The 19228-nt window shown below is 35.9% G+C and overlaps 1 protein-coding gene across 1 annotated transcript in view; it reads left to right on the top strand.

Annotated features, from left to right (window-relative positions):
- The window catches only part of AGTPBP1 (ATP/GTP binding carboxypeptidase 1), a 158192-nt gene that overhangs the window by 27520 nt on the left and 111444 nt on the right, over positions 1-19228 (top strand). Inside the window, 3 exon segments of the mRNA XM_047700023.1 lie at positions 6212-6336; positions 15354-15421; positions 18794-18857. Coding sequence (XP_047555979.1) covers positions 6212-6336; positions 15354-15421; positions 18794-18857 — 257 coding nt within the window.

Genomic DNA, 19228 nt, shown 5'->3' with positions numbered 1-19228 from the left:
AGGGTCTCAGGTACTTGACAGGGTATTATAGAATACTTTGAAGACTTTTGGCCAGGAATAGTCTTGTCATGCCTGAAAGCCAGAAACCTATCAAAGCCTAGGATCATACCAAAAGGACTCTGGAACCAACTTGGGAAGCTCCTATTTATTGATCATTGAGTGTTTATAATTGTAGTGAATAAATACCAAATGTTTTTAAGTTTTTAAGTTCATACTGATGCATGAAACTAAAATATTTCATTGGTTATCTGATATAGATTTTAGGGAATAACTCATTCTTCTGGAAACTGGTAAATACAAGTAAGTTAAAAAAAAAAAACAAAACCCAAACAACCCAGCATTTATTTTGCTTTTATTTGATGAGTTGTACCTCTGGATCATCAAATAAGGAATTTTTCTCTTTATGGAGTTGTTTTAGTTAACACATGAAGAAGGAGTGGGATGATAAGGTATCATTGTTTTTCGATCCTTAGTGGAGTAATGGAGGTAGGCATTGGTGACCGGTGACTGCTTATATAACAAAAGTAAGAGAACCAGACACTATTTGCCTTGTTATGGAAGGTTATAGTACCACTTTAAAGAATTCACATCTCCAAGCCTTCATCAGATTAGGCTTTTAAATTCAACTGCCAGTTTACAGAAAATATGGAAATAAACATATTAATTATGCTGTGGATATGTAATTGGCAAAATCCAGAATGTGGGAAACTAAAGCCCACTAATCAGGCTGCTTCAGCAGATCAATTGTGAGGAAAAAAAAAGAGTAATAGGAAACTTGTAGATAAAAAGACAAATGCATATATATCTAAACCTCATTTGGTTTCTGATTTGTCCAGATTGTTAAAGAAAATGTGAGAGAATGAGAATGAACTAATAAATTTAAGAAAATGGAATTCAGACTAGATTTTGGTATTAATGGGTTATTGTTACAGTTTTTAGTATGGTAATGATAGTGTAGTTATATTTTGAAGAGTTTTTATATTTTGGGAAATAAAGGATGCCGAAGTATTTACAGAGGAAATGATCTTTCTGAGACATGCTTCAAAATTAGTCCATTGACGTGTGCACTTGTAGGTAGGTATGTGTGTGTAAAATAAGATTATCTGTGGATTGATGATTGTTAGAGCTGGGTGATGAGGACATGGTGGTTCATTATACAATTTTTTTCTTTTTTTGTTCATTATAGAATTTTCAATAGTAATGTTTTTGCTCATTCAGACTTATAGCAGTTTTAAGGAACCATCCCTTTCTCCTGCAACAGTTGAAGAAAAAGAAAATATGTACAAATATGTACAAACATGTAACATAGTTTTATCTCTACAGAATTCTTTTTTTTTTTTCTTTTTTCTTTCTTTTTTTTTTTTTTTTTTACAGCTTTATAAACATATATTTTTATCCCCAGGGGTACAGGTCTGTGAATCACCAGGTTTACACACTTCATAGCACTCACCATAGCACATACCCTCCCCAGTATCCATAACCCCACCCCCCTCTCCCAACCCCCTCCCCCCATCAACCCTCAGTTTGTTTTGTGAGATTAAGAGTCACTTATGGTTTGTCTCCCTCCCAATCCCATCTTGTTTCATTTACTCTTCTCCTACCCCCTCAACCCCCCATGTTGCATCTCCTCTCCCTCATATCAGGGAGATCATATGATAGTTGTCTTTCTCCGATTGACTTATTTCGCTAAGCATGATACCCTCTAGTTCCATCCACGTCGTCGCAAATGGCAAGATTTCATTTCTTTTGATGGCTGCATAGTATTCCATTGTGTATATATACCCAAAATACTAGCCAATAGGATTCAACAGTACATTAAAAGGATTATTCACCACAACCAAGTGGGATTTATTCCAGGGCTGCAAGGTTGGTTCAACATCCGCAAATCAATCAATGTGATACAACACATTAATAAAAGAAAGAACAAGAACCATATGATACTCTCCATAGATGCTGAAAAAGCATTTGACAAAGTACAGCATCCCTTCCTGATCAAAACTCTTCAAAGTGTAGGGATAGAGGGCACATACCTCAATATTATCAAAGCCATCTATGAAAAACCCACCGCAAATATCATTCTCAATGGAGAAAAACTGAAAGCTTTTCCGCTAGGGTCAGGAACACGGCAGGGATGTCCGTTATCACCACTGCTATTCAACATAGTACTAGAAGTCCTAGCCTCAGCAATCAGACAACAAAAGGAAATTAAAGGCATCCAAATTGGCAAAGAAGAAGTCAAACTATCACTCTTCGCAGATGATATGATACTATATGTGGAAAACCCAAAAGACTCCACTCCAAAACTGCTAGAACTTGTACAGGAATTCAGTAAAGTGTCAGGATATAAAATCAATGCACAGAAATCAGTTGCATTTCTCTACACCAACCACAAGACAGAAGAGAGAGAAATTAAGGAGTCCATCCCATTTACAATTGCACCCAAAACTATAAGATACCTAGGAATAAACCTAACCAAAGAGACTAAGAATCTATACTCAGAAAACTATAAAGTACTCATGAAAGAAATTGAGGAAGACACAAAGAAATGGAAAAATGTTACAGAATTCTTTTATTTAAAAAGTTTGTGGAATGTTTCTGAAAACTAAAAGGATAGAGAATACTATAAGGAACACCTGTGTACTTATCACCCAAGGGAAAAAAATTACAAACACAGTGTGTATTATTGCCTAATAACATTTTTTCCCTTATCCCAAGGTAATTACTATTCTGAATTGATGTTAATCATTTCCATGCATGTTTTTATATGTGTGTGTGCGTATACAAAATGTTTTCATATATATACACACATTAAAGAATATATTGTATTGAATTTGTGTATTTTAAAACTTAATGATATTATACTGAACATATTAAAGTTTTTTGGGTTATTTTTATACTTGAAGATTTATACATATGAATATATGTCTATGCTATGTTGGCTTTCTAAAATATGGGAAATGTTACATTATTTTAAATGGTACATTAGGCCCATTTTCAAATGTATGCTTAAATGTATGCTTAACATTAGGCCCATTTTCAAACTCTGATACCTTTTCAGTTGAAATATCTCCAAATTTAAAGCATTTGGCACAGTTAATCTGGAAAAAAAAAAACAACAACTGTTTTTCATTTTCTAGATATGTATTGTCTGTGCTATACCAGCCAATGTTTGAAATGCTAGATATATAGAATAAGACATGCAAGGTCTTCTACCTCTAGAGAATTTACATAATTTCAAATTATAATAAATTCTGTAGGTACATTTTAATATCAGAAGTGGAGGGGCAGGTGAGGAAGTGGTCAGATGGTTGGGTTGCAGCCTGAAATGTGAAGTTGCCAGCTCTAAAGAGAGTTGGGAGAAATCACCCTCCTGAATGAGAGGAGTTAAGACTTTGTGGAAAAACTTGCTGTATTCAGGGAACTGATAGCCATTGAGCTGGATCCCAGTGCATGAGGGGATTGTTGTGAGAAATAAAGTCTGAGAGGTAGACAGAAGCCAGATGACAAAGGGCTTAGAAGGCTGTGATAAGTAAATTTAAGATTTTACCTAAAGTCTGAAGGGCCATTGAAGGGTTTTTTAAAGCTGGATAGCAACTTGATTAGATCAGTGGTACTACAAATCTACACATGTGTTGAATTGGCCTGTAAATACATGCTTAACCACTGCTAATTCCCTGGTTTTTGCTATTGCCCTGTAGTTCATGTAAATGTGACCATTGGGGAAACTATGTGAAAGGCAGAAGGGACCACTCTATAGTTTTTGCAGCTTCCTGTGAATATTTACAATTATTTTAAAATAAAAAGATAAAGGTAATCACTGAGAAAATGGATTATTGGCAAGCAAGAATGAAAGCAGACTAGTTATGAGGTTGTGATTTCCAAGTGAGAGATGATGATTGTGTGGACTTGGGTAGTCATAGTAGATATGGAGACAAGTGGATGAAGCTGAGTTGTTTCAAGAGATGGAGCTGATAAGGGGTTGGTGTTGAGGCAGAGAATCCTGATTTTTTCCTGAGTAACTGATGGTTTCATTTGAGTTTGGGAGGGTTAAGATCGGAAGAGCAATACGTTGAGAGGAGGAACTAGAAATTGTTTTATATTGGGCTTGTTAGGTTGGGTAGGCCATCAGAGTGAAGCTGTAGTTGATTGTCAGAGCCAGGCAGCATTTAAATCATAATTACAGTGGTGGGATTAGAGGAGATCACACTGGCAGAGTGGAGAGAGTGGAAGGAAGAGGGCCGGGAATACAGCTGTCCATGAATCAACATCTAGAAATGTGTCACAGGAGGAGGAACCAAAAGAAGGTATCTCGGAGAGCTGATGATAGGAAGAAGGTAGAGAGTGGAGTCAATGAAACCCAGAGAAGGGAGGTGAAGGAAGAGGGAGCTCTCTGATTTGGATAGTGCTGTGGTACTGAGTATAAGGAAGGAGGTGACCAGAGGAGGTTGGGAAACCTCAGGGTGGGGAAGGCAAGCTTGAAAAGTGAATGGGATGTGAGAAGATGAGGAGAGCAAGTACAGGTAGGTACCTCATTCGTAGGAGAGAAATAAGGTGGTAGCGAGTGGGAGCTCTTCTACATCTTATTAGTGTGCCACTGGTATGATCCAGTTGAAAGGGGGAGAGAGATCATGAATCAGGGAAAGATTAAGTGAAGGAGCAAATACATTGAGAATGCAGGAAGGGTTACTGGGTCATGTATACAAGAGAGGAATTGTTCTTTGCCTCAACATACCAGCCAAAGAGAGCCTTTTAAAAACATCAGAGCACATCACTCTTCTGCTCAAAAACTTTCTTTCTTTCCTTTTTTTTTTTTTTTTTTAAGATTTTATTATTAGAGAGCACAAGCAGGCAGAGTGGCAGGCAGAGGCAGAGGGAGAAGCAGGCTTCCTGCTGAGCAAGGAGCCCCATGTGGGACTTGATCCCAGGATCCTGGGATCAGGACCTGAGCCAAAGGCAGTGGCTTAACCAACTGAGCCACCCAGGCGTCCCCTGCTCAAAAACTTTCTATCCCACTTAGTGTAAAAGTCAAAATTCCTACAGTGGCCCGCAAAGCTTTAAATGATGGTGCTCTCTCCCACCTCACCCCCCACCTCTGACCTCCTCTTACTATAATTCTCCTCAAGTCTGCTCCAGCCACACCGCTGGCTACCTCACTTTTAACTCAGTATAGCAGACCCCTGCCTTGGTCTCAGTGGTTGTGTCTCCTTCCTGGACAGCTCTTTCTGGTTTCTGCATGGCTTACTCCTTTATTTTTCTCAGATCTTTCCCTCGGTGGTACCCTGTCAATGTAGTTTTCTCTGACCACTGTGTGAAATTGCATCCGTCCCCCTAACCTGCTGTTATTTAAAGCACTTCCCACCACCTTAAATACTGTATGATTATTTACATATTTAACTTGCCTCTCACCATTAGAATGTTCAGTCTGTAGGGGGCAGGAATTTTTGTTTTGTTTACTGTTGGTAATACCTAGTATGGTAGCAGATGTGCAGATGTGCAAATGTAGAGAATGTGCAAATGAGCAAATGAAAGAACAGGGAAGAAAGTGGGTAGAAAATCAGATAGGTTTAAGGATATGGTAGTGGGAAGATGGTGTGTTCCTGTTTGGGCTTGTAACAGTAATAAAGCAGGACTCTGAGAAGGGACGGGGGTGGGAAGGATGATTAGAGTTTTGAGGTGAACATAGGAAATGTAAGAAATATTCTCAGAGTGAAAAGGTGAATTTTCAAAGTGTGATGTAAGATTGCTGGACAGGGTTGAATGCACATTTGTGGTTTCCTGAAATGGAATATGTTTCTCACTTACTAGAATTTTAGCAATGTTAAGCTTTAAAACAGTAAGGATATGTGGCATAAATGCTTCACGTTTTTAGGAAAGGGCAGAGTTTTTTTTTTTTTTTTTAATTTATTTTTATTTAATTTAATTTTTTTTTAAGATTTTATTCATTTATTTGAGAGAGAGAGAGAGAATGAGAGAGAGAGAAAGCATGAGAGGAACGAGATCAGGGGGAGAAGCAGACTCCCTGGTGAGCAAAGAGCCTGATGTGGGACTCGATCCCATGACTCCAGGATCATGACCTGAGCTGAAGGCAGTTGCTCAACCAACTAAGCCACCCAGGCGCCCCTGTTTTTTGTTTTTTAAACAGTGATCTTTATTGTATTGAATTTACAAGTGATGTAGAATGTGTCGTAATGTAAATTAACATTCTTTCTAGCCTTACCAATAATTCTCGGGTCGTGGGACTCCTGGCTCAGCTGGAGAAGATCAATACTGAATCTTCAGAATCAGATACCGCCAGATATGTCACATCAAAAATTCTTCATCTGGCTCAAAGTCAAGGTAAATTTTAAACTTTTGCTTCTGAAATACTTTTTCAGTTCTTTAAATGTAGATGTTAAGAATTTTCAAACTTTTGATAGATGATTTTCTGTAAAAATTGAACTTTCTCAAATAGACTCAAGAAGTAGAAAACTCAGTAACTGTGGAATGAATTGCTGTTCAAAGCATTCTTTCTAAAAATGAGTATGATTGCCCCACCACATTTTCAAACAATACTTAATTCCAGTGTTACTTGTTCTAGAATGTTGGCAAAAAGATGTCAAGTAGATGGTTATGAGTGTGATCCCTACTTCAAATGCAAGCTCTGTCATTCAGTGGTGGGGTGATTTTAGGGAAATTTCTTAGGATTCAGCTGCACCATCTCCGAAAGAGAGATAAGAGATATCAGTAATTACCATGAGATTTACATGAGAAGCATGTAAAAAGAATGTTAAAGTGTTCAATAGATGATGTCTATAATTAGGCATCACTTCAGTAGATACTGAAAAAGGAATTTAAGGTTCCAAAACCTCTGGTTGATTAAAACAAAACAAAACAAGATGACACCTGATTTTTCTTTTAAAATAAGGGTAAACCAGCAGCTACCTTAATATTTAATAGCAATATATTGAACACATTCTGTTAAAATTAAAGTCTAGACATTTTATAATTAGTATTTAATTTTTGGAATTCTTTCATGCTGGGGTTTTAGGTCCTTTAGTAGCCATTTACTGTGTTCAGGAACTCTGTTAACCCTTATTCATGGTCACAGACTGTTATTTTGATAACTTCTTCCTATGCAGTCCATGTGTTTAGGGGGTAGTTGACAGCACTCCAAAACCTAGGTGAGGTCTCTAATAGATGACATTTGTTTCTAGCAAAATCTAAGATACCTCTCTATACTTTTAAATTCAGGAAGTCACTGTGCTGGATTCTAGCCTTTGAAAGTACTGTGCTTATTATCCAAGGTCAATGTACAGGGATGTATATTATATTAGTGCAGAGTTAGAGGTACCAAGTATATTCACTGTATTATTATATGAAATACTTCCTCAAAACAAAACCAGTAAAAACAAAAGAAAACACATTTCTTAGAGGAGTGTAGCTAACACTCGTATATACTGCTCCCACCACTGCAGACTTTCCCCAGTGCAGTCTGGATGCCCCTACTCCAACATCACCACTGCCCTTGTATGCTATCACTCACCTCTGAGGTGAGTGATACCCCACTCACTCCCGGGTTGTGTAAGTCAGTGACTTTATGTTACCTTGGATTAGCCATTCAAGACCGTGTCAGTTAGTAGTGGAAGAGGGTCCCATCATCATTATAGGATAATTCAGTTGGCTATCCATTTGAGAGAAAAAGTTTGGAAATTTATACTTCAAGGAAGAAGAAATGCAAGTAACCAGTAACCTATGAAAAGGTTCTTTAACTCCTCCAAAGTCAGGAATTGCTAATGAAAACAACAATACACTTCTTACTAGTTAGATTGGCAGAAATTAAAGAATGACAGCATCCAGTGTTGGGGATGTGAGAAGTAGGGTATTCTCTTACACTGTTGGTGGTGCAGTAGTTATTACTAACTTTGGAGATAAGAATCTGGCAATGTTTATTAAAATTTAAAATGCATTTGCCGGCTGACTCTCAGGAATGTATTTGAATGTTTGAGGATGTTTTGCAGCATTGTTTGTAATATCAAAGATCAGGAAACCCCCTAAATGCCCATCAGTGAGAGAATGGTTGAGTTAATTTTGATGTGGCCAAATGGTGGAACTTAAAAAGTATATTATGTAGTTATTATCATGAAGTTATTTGTGATATTTGGGACAGATAGTTTATGTGTGGAACTCTGTGAATTGTTCTGGAGTCCTAAGTTTAATGTATTAAATAAAAGAGCAGATTTCTTTAGTTCATGTAACTATATGTGTAGCCTCATTTTTATACAAATAAACCATTAAATATGCATGTAATGTTTATATGAGCAAGGCAAAAAACCAAACACAAAACCAGAAGAATGATACCAAATTTTTAGCAGTAGTTATCAGTGGGATGGAAATGGAGGGGAATGAGGTAAGTTCCTGATTTACTTAAAGTACTTTTCTACTGTTAGAATTGTTGCAATAAGAACATACTACTTATGTATTTAAAAGATTAAAAAAAAACCCAAACTCCTACAGTACCTGTTTACATACTGGAGACACACATTTCCACAATTTGGTGCTAGTTTTCTTGAGTGCATTACATTTTTTTATCTTTTTTTTTTTTTAAAGACTTTATTTACTTATTTGACAGAGATCACAAGTAGGAAGAGAGAGAGGGGGAAACAGGCTTCCTGCTGAGCAGAGAGCCCCATGCAGGGCTCGATCCCAGGACCCTGGGACCATGACCTGAGCCGAAGGCAGCGCCTTAACCCACTGAGCCACCCAGGCGCCCCACATTTTTTATCTTTAATAATGTACTACTCATAGCATGCATGGTACTTTTTGTAATTTACCCTTGATTTTTTTTTTTCCTAGAAACATAATAATTATCCATTTCATGTAGGTGGTCTAATTTGTTGGCATACATCTTTTGGTTGTAATTCCTTTATAATCCTGTGAGTTTCTTTAGGGAAGGAAGTAATGTTCTTTCTGTCATTCTCAATTTTTATCATTTGTGTCATCTGTCTCTTTCATGATCTGTCTAGCTCAGTGGTTCTCAGCTGCGGTGATTTTTTCCCCTCCACTTGCCCTAGGACACTGGCAACGTTTGGAGATATTTTTGGCTGTGAAAGTTGAGAAGGGGATTGTTACTGGCATCTACTAGGTAGAGGCGAGGGATGCATTATTTAACACACAGTACCACTCCCTATAAGAATGAATTATTTGGCCCCACTGTCAACAGTGCTGAGGTTGAGAGACCCAGGTCTAGCTAGACACATTTGTCAGTTTTTTGAAAGAACCAACTTCGGGTTTCATTGATTTCCTGTTTTTCTTTTTTCTATTTCACTGATCTCTTATCTTTATGGCTTCCCACCTTCTATTTGGTTCCACTTTGATTTGCGCATCCTTTCTGGTTTTCTTAAAGTGGAGCTTTGATAATGGATTTTGAGAACTTTCTTTTATAATGTGGTCATTAAAGTTTATAAATGTCCCTGTATCCACTGCTTTAACTGCATTCCACAGATATTGATATGTTGTATTTTTATTTTCATTCAGTTCACATGTGTTCTAATTTCTTTTGTGATTTCTTCTTTGACCCACAGATTATTTAGCAGTGTGTTGTTTAATTTCCCATTATTTCAGAATTTCCCAATTTCTTTCTGCTATTTTCTAATTTAATTCCACTGTGGTTGGAGATTTGTAGGATTTTAGTCCTTTTGAATTTATTGAGATAGGTTTAATGGCTTAATATATGGTCATTCCTGGAGAATGTTCCATGTGCACGTGAATGTTCCATCTGCTGTTGTTGGGTGGAGTGCTCTATTAATGTGAGTTTCTTTAGGGAAGGGAGTAATGTTCTTCCTTCCAACCAGGTCAGGCTGGTTGATAGTATTGTTCAAATCTTCCATACCTTGTTGATTTTCTAGTTAAGTGCTCTATTAAGTATTAGAATTGAGTATTGAATTCCCTACCTATTGTTGAACTATATATTTCTCTTTTCAATTTTGGTAGTTTTAGTTTGTTTATATTTGAAACTCTGTTAGCTGTGTAACATTTAAATTGTTAAATCTTTTGGTGGATTGGTTTGATTATTTCATTATTGTGAAATGTCTCTGTCTCCAGTAATATTTCTAGATTTAACATCTGTTTAATCTAAAAAAAAAGTCTGTTCATAATAATACAATCATTCTAGCAGTTATGATTATTCTTTCCATATTATACCCTTCTCTTCTTTTCCCTTCAATCTGTTTCTCTTAAGACAGTATATTGTTGGATCTTGCTTTTTAAAAATCTAATCTGTTTGTTTCCAAATCAGTGTACTTATTCCTGTGATTGGATTTACATCTGCCTTTTTACCATTTATTTTCTACATGATTCATGTCTTTTATATTCCTCTTCTCATCCTTTACTGCCTTCTTTTGTATCATCTGTTGATTTTTTTAGTTTTTAAATTTTTAGTTATTTACGTAGTGGCTCTGGTAGGGATTACAATATACATTGAATTTCAGATTAGTACCAACTTCTTTCTGGTAAAATATTGGAACTTCCTTTCAGTATAGCTCCATTTCTTTCTCACTCCTTTGTGCTGTATTGTCATGTATATTATATTTATAGATGATAGAACTCAGTGATACTCTATTATCGTTATTGCTTCCACAGTTTTATGCCTTGTAAAAAAAGATAGGAGAAAAGTGGGAAATTCAGTACAGGGGTCTGAATGAAGAGCAGGTTTTAGACCCAAAACTTGGTAGTTAAAGTAATGGAAATGCAGCGAAGTTGTCTCAGGAGGAGATGTAGAGGGAGACAGTTGAGATTTGTATTCTGGGAACTGCCTACATTTTGTATTTTGCTATAATAGAGTCCTGTGAAAATGATCAAGTTCATTTTTATGATTTTTATGTTGTCTTGATGAATTTACCCTGTTATCATTATAGAATGTTCCTCTTTCTCTGTGGTGGTTTTCTTTGCCTTGATATTTAGCTTTTCCCATTTGTTTCCTTCTAGCCTGTTTGTACTTTTGAATCTAAAGTGCGTCTTTTGTAGATAGCACTTTGACATTCTTTGCCTTCTAATTTGAGCATTTAGTTTGATAACTTTTAATATAACGTGATTGGACTTAGGTCTACAGTTGTTTTCTGTTTGTCTTTTCTGTTTTTATTTTTTGTTTCTCATTGCCCTGCCCTCTTTTCTATTATTTGAACAATTTTTAGAATTCCACTTTAATTTACCTATTGACTTTTTTTAGTTATACCTGTTTGCATTTTTTAAAAGTCATTCCTCTGGAGAGGTTAACAAATCTTATTTTAAAAGTAAATAATCATTAACTTTTTGCACTTTGCTTAGAATTAATATTGTAACCTCATATGAAATTCAGAAACCTTGGAACCTTGCATACCCATTTGTGTTTACTATTCTTTAGCTATAGTTGTGATAGTATCACATCTCGATACACTGTTAACCCTAGAGACAATTTTTGCTTTAGACAAGACATGTGTATTGTAAAGACATTAAGAAGAAGAAAAGTCGCTTTTATATTTACTCACATGTTTACCATTTCTGAAGTTCTTTTTTCTTTGCCAAAGACATGAGGTTGATCTGGCATAATTTCCCTTTAGCTACAGACTTTCCTTTGGTATTTCTGTGGATATACCAAATATATCCACAGTGATATATTCCACTTCAGTGGAAGTCTGCTGTGGGAGAATTTTTTTTTTTTTTTTTTTTTTTTTAATCTGACAAAGGATTTACTTCACCTAATTCTTAAAGGATATTTTTACTGGGTGTAGAATTCTGGGTTGATGGTTTTTGTCTTTCAGCACTATAAATTACCTGTAAAACAGTGCTTTTACTATTTTGTGGCCTCCATAATTTCAAAGGAGATGTCTATTATTTGAATCTTTGTTTTCTGAAAATTATGTGTCATTTTCCTCTGGTTGAGGTCATGATTTTCCATTAGTTTGGTTTTCAGAATGTGTGTGTAGTTTTCTTTGTAATGCTTGGAATTTGCTGAGTGTCTTGAATCTGTAAATTTGTCTTTTATCAATTTTAGGAAATTTTTCCTGATCAAAATTTTGTTATTCTTCTTTCTTCTTTTGGTATATAATTATACATATGTTAGACTTTTAGAGATTGCTTCAAAGTCCTTGAGTCTCCTATTTTTCTTTCTTTTCTTTTTAAGATTTTATTTAAGAGAGAGAGAGAACGAGAGAGAGCGAACACAAGTGGGGTGGTGTGGGCAGAGGGGGGCAGAGGGAGATGGAGAAGCAGACTCCCTGTTAAGCAGGGAGCCCAACATGGGGGCTGATCCTGTGATCATGACCTGAGCTGAAAGCAGACGCTTAATGACTGAGCCACCCAGGCTCCCTGAGGTTCCTATTTTTCAATCTTAATTCTCTGTGTTGTTCAGATTCAATAATTTCCCTTTTTCCATATTGAAGCTACTGCCTTTTTCCTCTGCATTCTGCCATTATGTATGTCTGATAATTATTTACATATTATATTTTTCTTTTCTAAATTGTGTGTGTGTTTTTTATACTTTTTATTTCTCTATTTTGTGATCTCTTCTCTTTTGGTTCATAGTGAGCTTGTTTTCCTTAATGTAATTGAATGTAATTATAGTAGCTGCTTTAAAATTCTTGCCTGTTACAACATTTAGGTTATTATTAGCATGTAGTGGTATAAGAACTGGGAAGGACTGTTTTAGAAAAGCCAAGGGTGTTAACATTGTCTGGGATGTTAGGAACAGAGAGAGGTTAGTTAAAATAAAGATCTTTTTGATTTGACAATTAATAAATTATTGGCCACAGTAAGATCACTTTCAAGTGGTGGAATTAGAAGGAAGATTGCATTATGCTGTATTGTGAGTGGCAAATGAAATAATGACAGGGAGTGTAGACTTTCTGTCATGGGGGGAGTTCTACTGAGAAAGAAGAAGGAAATAGAGGAGGAGACAAGTTAAAGTAAGATTTGTTACATATGTGGGAAAACAAAACAATATGTGGGTAGAGGTTGAAGCTGTAGGTTTATAAGTAGGTAGGAAGGATGGGATTTAGAACACAGAAACGATACATCCTCATTTTTCACCCGAAGGCTGGAAAAAGGAATGCAGAATCATCAAGGATTGGATACATGAGTGTGTGGAGCTTGGTCATTGTTTATAGAATTTTATCTCTGGTTGACTTATCACTTTGTCTCAGTTCACTGAGGAAATGTAGATGCTGAGAGTTAGAAATGGGTCCAGAGATTGAGAGGAAAGGTAGAGAACTGGCACACTTTTTGGAATAGCTGTGGGCTATGGCAGAGCAGATGGACATGGCTGAGAGTTGAGGTGAGTAAGAACAGTAGTTTTGTGTTTCCAAATGAGGATGGGAATGGTGAATTTTTTGGTACTAAGAATCTTAAACTTGGAGAAGAAATTCTTGTGGCCTTATTTTTACTGTGATGTAGGAATAGAGAATGCACATTTTAGCATTTACTTAATTATAAGGGTTCATGCTGATAAAGTTTAAGGGGTGAGCCTTGGTATCCAAGTGGGCATGTCTAGAACTGATTTTACAGGAGAACAGCACTACCACTGATAGGTTAGAAGTTTCAGTGAAAGTGACAGTGAGGCTTCCCTTATTTTCTGAAAGCAAAGAGAAATGGGAGTGTTAGGAGGCTGTGGTCTGTCAGTGGGAGATTGGAGGCTAAGATTTCAGAGGTAGGGCAATTTGAGATTTGAGAATTGAGAGGGTTTATAAATTGGAACAAAGTGGGAAGGGTTTTTTTGTTGTTGTTTTTTTTTTTTTTTTTTGTTACATGGTCAAAAAACTATGTAGCTAGGTGTTGAAGGAATCATCCACATAGACCCTGAATTCTCCTTAGATGATGACAGAGTCTAGAGTAGAGTAGAAAACTGTAGTGCCTAGTTTTCATTTAGTGCGTGGAGTAAACTCCATGATTGTGGATGTTACAGTAAGGGGAGTTTTTGGTTTGTCCCATGAAGGTGAAAAAACAATGGTTTTTTAGCAGAGGAGAGCTCAGTCTTCTGACTACTCTGTGTGATTACTATTGAAAAAATCATTTGGCTTTAACATTAAATCAGTTGTCTGATTTAAAATGTTAAATCAGGGGCGCCTGGGTGGCTCAGTGGGTTGGGCCTTTGACGTTGGCTCAGGTCATGATCTCAGGGTCCTGGGATTGAGCCCCGAATCGGGCTCTCTGCTTAGCTCTCTTCTCTGGGCAGAAGTGTGATGTTCTAAAGGCTTAGCCTGACTTTACCCCCCCTCCCCTTATCAGGGCTTCAGGGTACATTCTGATCTTAGACTGCTTGATTATCTCTATGTAAAACAGATTTGATACTGTCAATCTCTTGAACTTTACTGTGTAATATGTGCTGTATAGAGAATAGGTTATTTGTGTTCTGTTTTTAAAATCTCAAAATGTGAAAGGAATGGCATTGTCATCCTATTTCTGGCACTAATATCCAGGTGTGAAACAGTTGGAGAGGGTTAACAAGTCTCTTATGCAACAGTCCTGCCTAAAAGAATGATTCCTGTGGGTCTTTTAGAAATACATGAAATCAATGAAGGACTGTAAGCTTTGGGTTCAGAAACACCTGGGTCACCTGGTTTCTTTCACTTACTTGCTCAGTGACTTTGTGCAGGTTTCTTCTCCTTTCTGAACTCAAACTCCTGGTCTATAAAAAGAGTGATTTTTCTCCTGAAGGGTTAAAGTGAGTCATAAATGAGGTCAAGTACATATAATTTGTGTGTGATCTACCTAAATGTAGGCCTATGATCTACCTTTCTTGTCTTGTTAATCGAAGGAAAAGAATAGTGGAGAAATTCTAGAAACCTTTAAATAGTATAAAAATTTATACTGCCCCCCCATAAAAGGGATTATTTGCGTGATCTGGTCTCCAGATTCTTGCAGAGGCAGCAAGTTTTGTTTATTCCTTAGTTTTGTTTATTTTTGGGTAATTCAGAATTTTAAAATAGCATTAATTCAGTAAAAACATTTGAAAATGGTACTAAATTTTTGTTTTTACCAATTTTGATGAAATGTTTTCTAGTTCTAGTTGTAAAGATAATAAAGAGGCCTGCCATTATCACCTTCTACCTCACCTCTAGTTCTGGTATTCATGCTCTGTTGTTGATTTTAAGATTGTAGATGGATTGACAGGGATTCATTTAATTCATGTCAGGAGATGTTATTAAATGCAAGGAAGGGCTTATAAACTGAGATCTGGAAGTTCCCACCCGGTAGAATTAGCAGCATCAGAGGGAGAAACATCTAAGAACCAATTTAGAATGTTTACTAAACCAATTGAGTCATGTTAATTCTATATTAGCTGTAGAATAAAGGTATATGTAATTTTTTCTTGTTTTAGAAGAAAACTTTTTTATACCTTTCAGAAAAGACAAGGAGAGAAATGACAGCCAAAGGTTCTACAGGAATGGAAGTTCTGCTGTCAACCCTAGAGGTAAATCATGGACAGGCTTTAATTATGTAACTATTAATACCAACAAGTAGAAGGAAAAAATGTATATACAAAGTACAAAATTTTTATCCTAGAGTTAAAGCAAATGAATGGAAATTTTATGTTTTAAATTATCACTTGAAACAGTGGCAGAAACATTCTAATATATATTAGGTAACCTCTAAGTGTATTTCTCTATGATTATAATGTTAACCATATTTTATAATTTTAACGTGCCACTTGGTAATAAAAAAATAAAGCATTACCTGGAAATAAATCTTTAAAGTAAATGATTGATATTGGAAATTCTCATTTATTGTATTATTTTAGGTGATATATATTTGTGATTTAGTTTACTACATATATTGGTTGAATAACTATATTATGTTTGTAACAATTAAATTTCTATCCCAGTGTGACATTTTTGGGTGGATCAGAAGGATATATTTAGGATCAGAATTTTAAATTTTATTCAGTGCTATGTTAAAAACAGGGGGTATGTTGTATACCTTAAAAGTACATAGTATTATATGTCCAATTATATCTCAATAGAACTGGGAAAAAAAAAGAACTGAGAGTTGAATTCATATTTTTTGATAGGAATTACTTCCTATTAAAAATGGTACAAGATGTCATTTTCCCCTAAATTAATCTATCAGTTTAACATAATCTCAGTAAAAATACTAAAATTCTAAAGTCCACTGGGAAAATAATAAGCAAGAATAGAAAGGACATTTCTGAAAAGAAGAGAGAAAGGACTAGCTGCACCAAATATCAGAGAACATTGTAAAACTTTAGTAATTCAGATGGGTTAGAAATTGTATGTGAGTAATAGACATAAGTGTAACAGAGTGGAAAGTCCAAAAATAAATTAAGATCACAGGGCTATTTATTTATTTATTTATATTGTGTTATGTTAGTCACTGTACAGTACATCATTATTTTTTTTGATGTAGTGTTCCAAGATTCTTTGTTTACAAATAACACCCAGTGCTCCATGTAATACATGCCCTTCTTAATACCCACCAACAGGCTCACCCATCCCCCTCCCACTCCCTCCCCTCTAAAACCCTCAGTTTGTTTCTCGGAGTCCACAGTCTCTCATGGTTCGTCTTTCCCTTGGATTTCCCTCCCTTCACTTTTCCTTTTCTTCTCCTAATGTCCTCCATGTTATTCCTTATGCTCCACAAGTAAGTGAAACCATATGATAATTGACTTTCTCTGCTTGACTTACTTCACTCAGCATAATCTCCTCCACTCCCATCTATGTTGATGTAAGAGTTTGGTATTCATCCTTTCTGATGGCTGAATAATATTCCATTCTATATATGGACCACATCTTCTTTATCCATTCGTCTGTTGAAGGGCATCTTGGCATAGGGCGATTTAAAACCACTTAAGAAAGGTAGCATTTCAGATCAGTGAGGAGTAGAGGGATTATTTACTAGGGGGAGCTGGGACAGATGGTAGCCACTTAGAAAATAATAGTGGATCGTTACTTCCTATACCAAAGTAAATTCCATATCAGTAGCAAAGATTTAAGCATGGAAAATAAAATCATAATACTAAAGGAAGTAATGGGAAAATTTTTTAAATAATCTTAAAACAGGGAAGGCTTTTCTAATACAAAAGACCCAGGAGCACTAAAGGAAAAGATTGTTAAATTCAACTATATTAACAAAAGTACATGAGGAAAAAAAACCATAGACACTTGGCAAATTGAGGAAAAATGTTTCAAATTGTATAATTTTTTGTCATATAAAGAACTTCTACAAATCAGTAAAGAAAAGTTAAATCAATAGACTTTGATTTAAATGTGTAGACATTATAGACAGTTCCCAGGAAAAGAAATGCAAATGGCACTTGAGATTGAACACCATTCCTTGGTTTGTCTGTTTGCTCTATCACAATTTATTGAGATCAGCAGGAGTGGGAGGCGTTGAATTATATATGGGAAACTTGTCTGGGTAAGGCCTAGAGATAACAGTGCAACTTCCATTCAGGTTTCAATCTGAGCTCAGTCACATGGCCCAAATCTAATTACTGAAGGGCTAGAAAATGTCCTTTGGCTGTGTACCCAGGAAGAAGATGAGATCTGTTTGCCAAACACGAGCAATATTTTGCCACAGTCCTCTCTTCTCTTTAACACATGTCTGTCCCTCTCATTGTTCCAGATTCCTCTCTAGTGAGTTGGTGGTCCGTGTCATACCCCCAATGCTGAGACAAGTGTTTCTGGTTAATACGTAATCCTCTAACTGGTCTGGATGTGGCTTTTTGGTTCCGTTAGTCTATAAGGTCAAATGGTGAAGCAGAGACAACATTCACTCCCTTTTGGAAGGGCAAAGAATAAGGGTCCCATGCCAGTTTACCGATACACAGCACTTCTCAAGTTCCTCTGTATAAACATTTAAAATTCCTTTACTTTGGAGACGAAGCAGTTCCTTAAATAGGCCATAATTCTGCTTTCTCTGGTTTTCTTATCCAGGCATTGCTTTTAATAAAAGAGATGTAACCAAAGTACAGTGTTTAAACATTTTCTCTTTTAGATTGGTTATCCAGACCTTGGGACATAGTTACTCTTCTGCGTTGTTGGTGGGAGTGTACATTACTCCATGAAGGACAATTTAGTAAATATTCATTGAAGTAAATACCCATATTCTTTGACTCAGAAGTTCTAAGAATTTATCCCATATGGAGATGTACTTGATTCTGTATAAACATGTTAATTTCTTGTTGCAGTTTTTAAGTAGCAAATGATTAAAAAAATTAAATATTCCACTAGTAGGTAACTGGTTTCATAAACAATGGCATAGCCATATGGTTGTCCTTTAAAAAGGGTGAAGAAATGATTTATTGATATATAAAAATATCAATGTATTAAATAGTATCCATAGGTTAATACCACTTGGAGAAATGAATCTGTATATACACATATATTTACATGGATTTCTTTCCTGTGTACACATTATCTTTGGCTGAATACGCAAGCAACTGATAATGCCATTGCCTTCTGAGAGGGGAGCTAGGTGACTGAGTAGTCACTATATATACATAGTTGTGCCTTTTACATTTTGATTAATTCATTTGGGTTATCTATTTGGTAGAAGATGGTGAGTTCAGATGACAAATTAATTCCTCTTGTAATAATGTTGATACTAAGAAAACAATAGCTCAGATGACTTGTAGACATTCTCGGGGGCAAGAAGAAGCTACTGAAGTGTTAAGTGAGAATAGTGCAAGCCTGAATACCTTTGTGCTTAGGGAAGTTGGAAGGGTCATTTGTAAAAATATAGGTAGTTCACAACAGGATCAGAAAAGGTTTGGGAATCATAGATTTACAATGGTTTAATACAGCAAATAAACTATTTATTTCAGAACACGAAAGATCTTCAAACTACACTTAATATCTTAAGCATTCTTGTTGAGCTGGTGTCAGCTGGTAAGTTTTTGTTTCCTTTGGTCTAATTTCTGTTTGTAAACAGTGATCAACAATATATCATGTGTACTTTATTTGGAATTTTCTGATACTCCTATAGAGGCTATTCTGAGCATCAGAATTTGGAAACCGAAATGTCGTACTCTTATTTTTGCTTTGTTTTTGATTTGAGGGGTCTTCAAGTCTCCCTCAAGCCACCCCAAAACCCATTTTCAGAGCCTTGAATGTAGAATTTTGGCATCGCTTGTATTTACCCTCATTGCTATGTTCTAACTAAGACACTAAATGAGATAAAAGAAAATTTGATTTTGAGGTGTTTGATTTCAGAAGTCATCATTTGAAATATTTCTTGAATGCTAACAAGTTGGGTTGTC

The sequence above is a fragment of the Lutra lutra genome, chromosome 13 (assembly GCF_902655055.1).
Source record: "Lutra lutra chromosome 13, mLutLut1.2, whole genome shotgun sequence".
NCBI classification, from domain to species: domain Eukaryota; kingdom Metazoa; phylum Chordata; class Mammalia; order Carnivora; family Mustelidae; genus Lutra; species Lutra lutra.
Note: the sequence above shows the minus strand (reverse complement) of the source record. Positions and strands in the feature narration are given on the sequence as shown.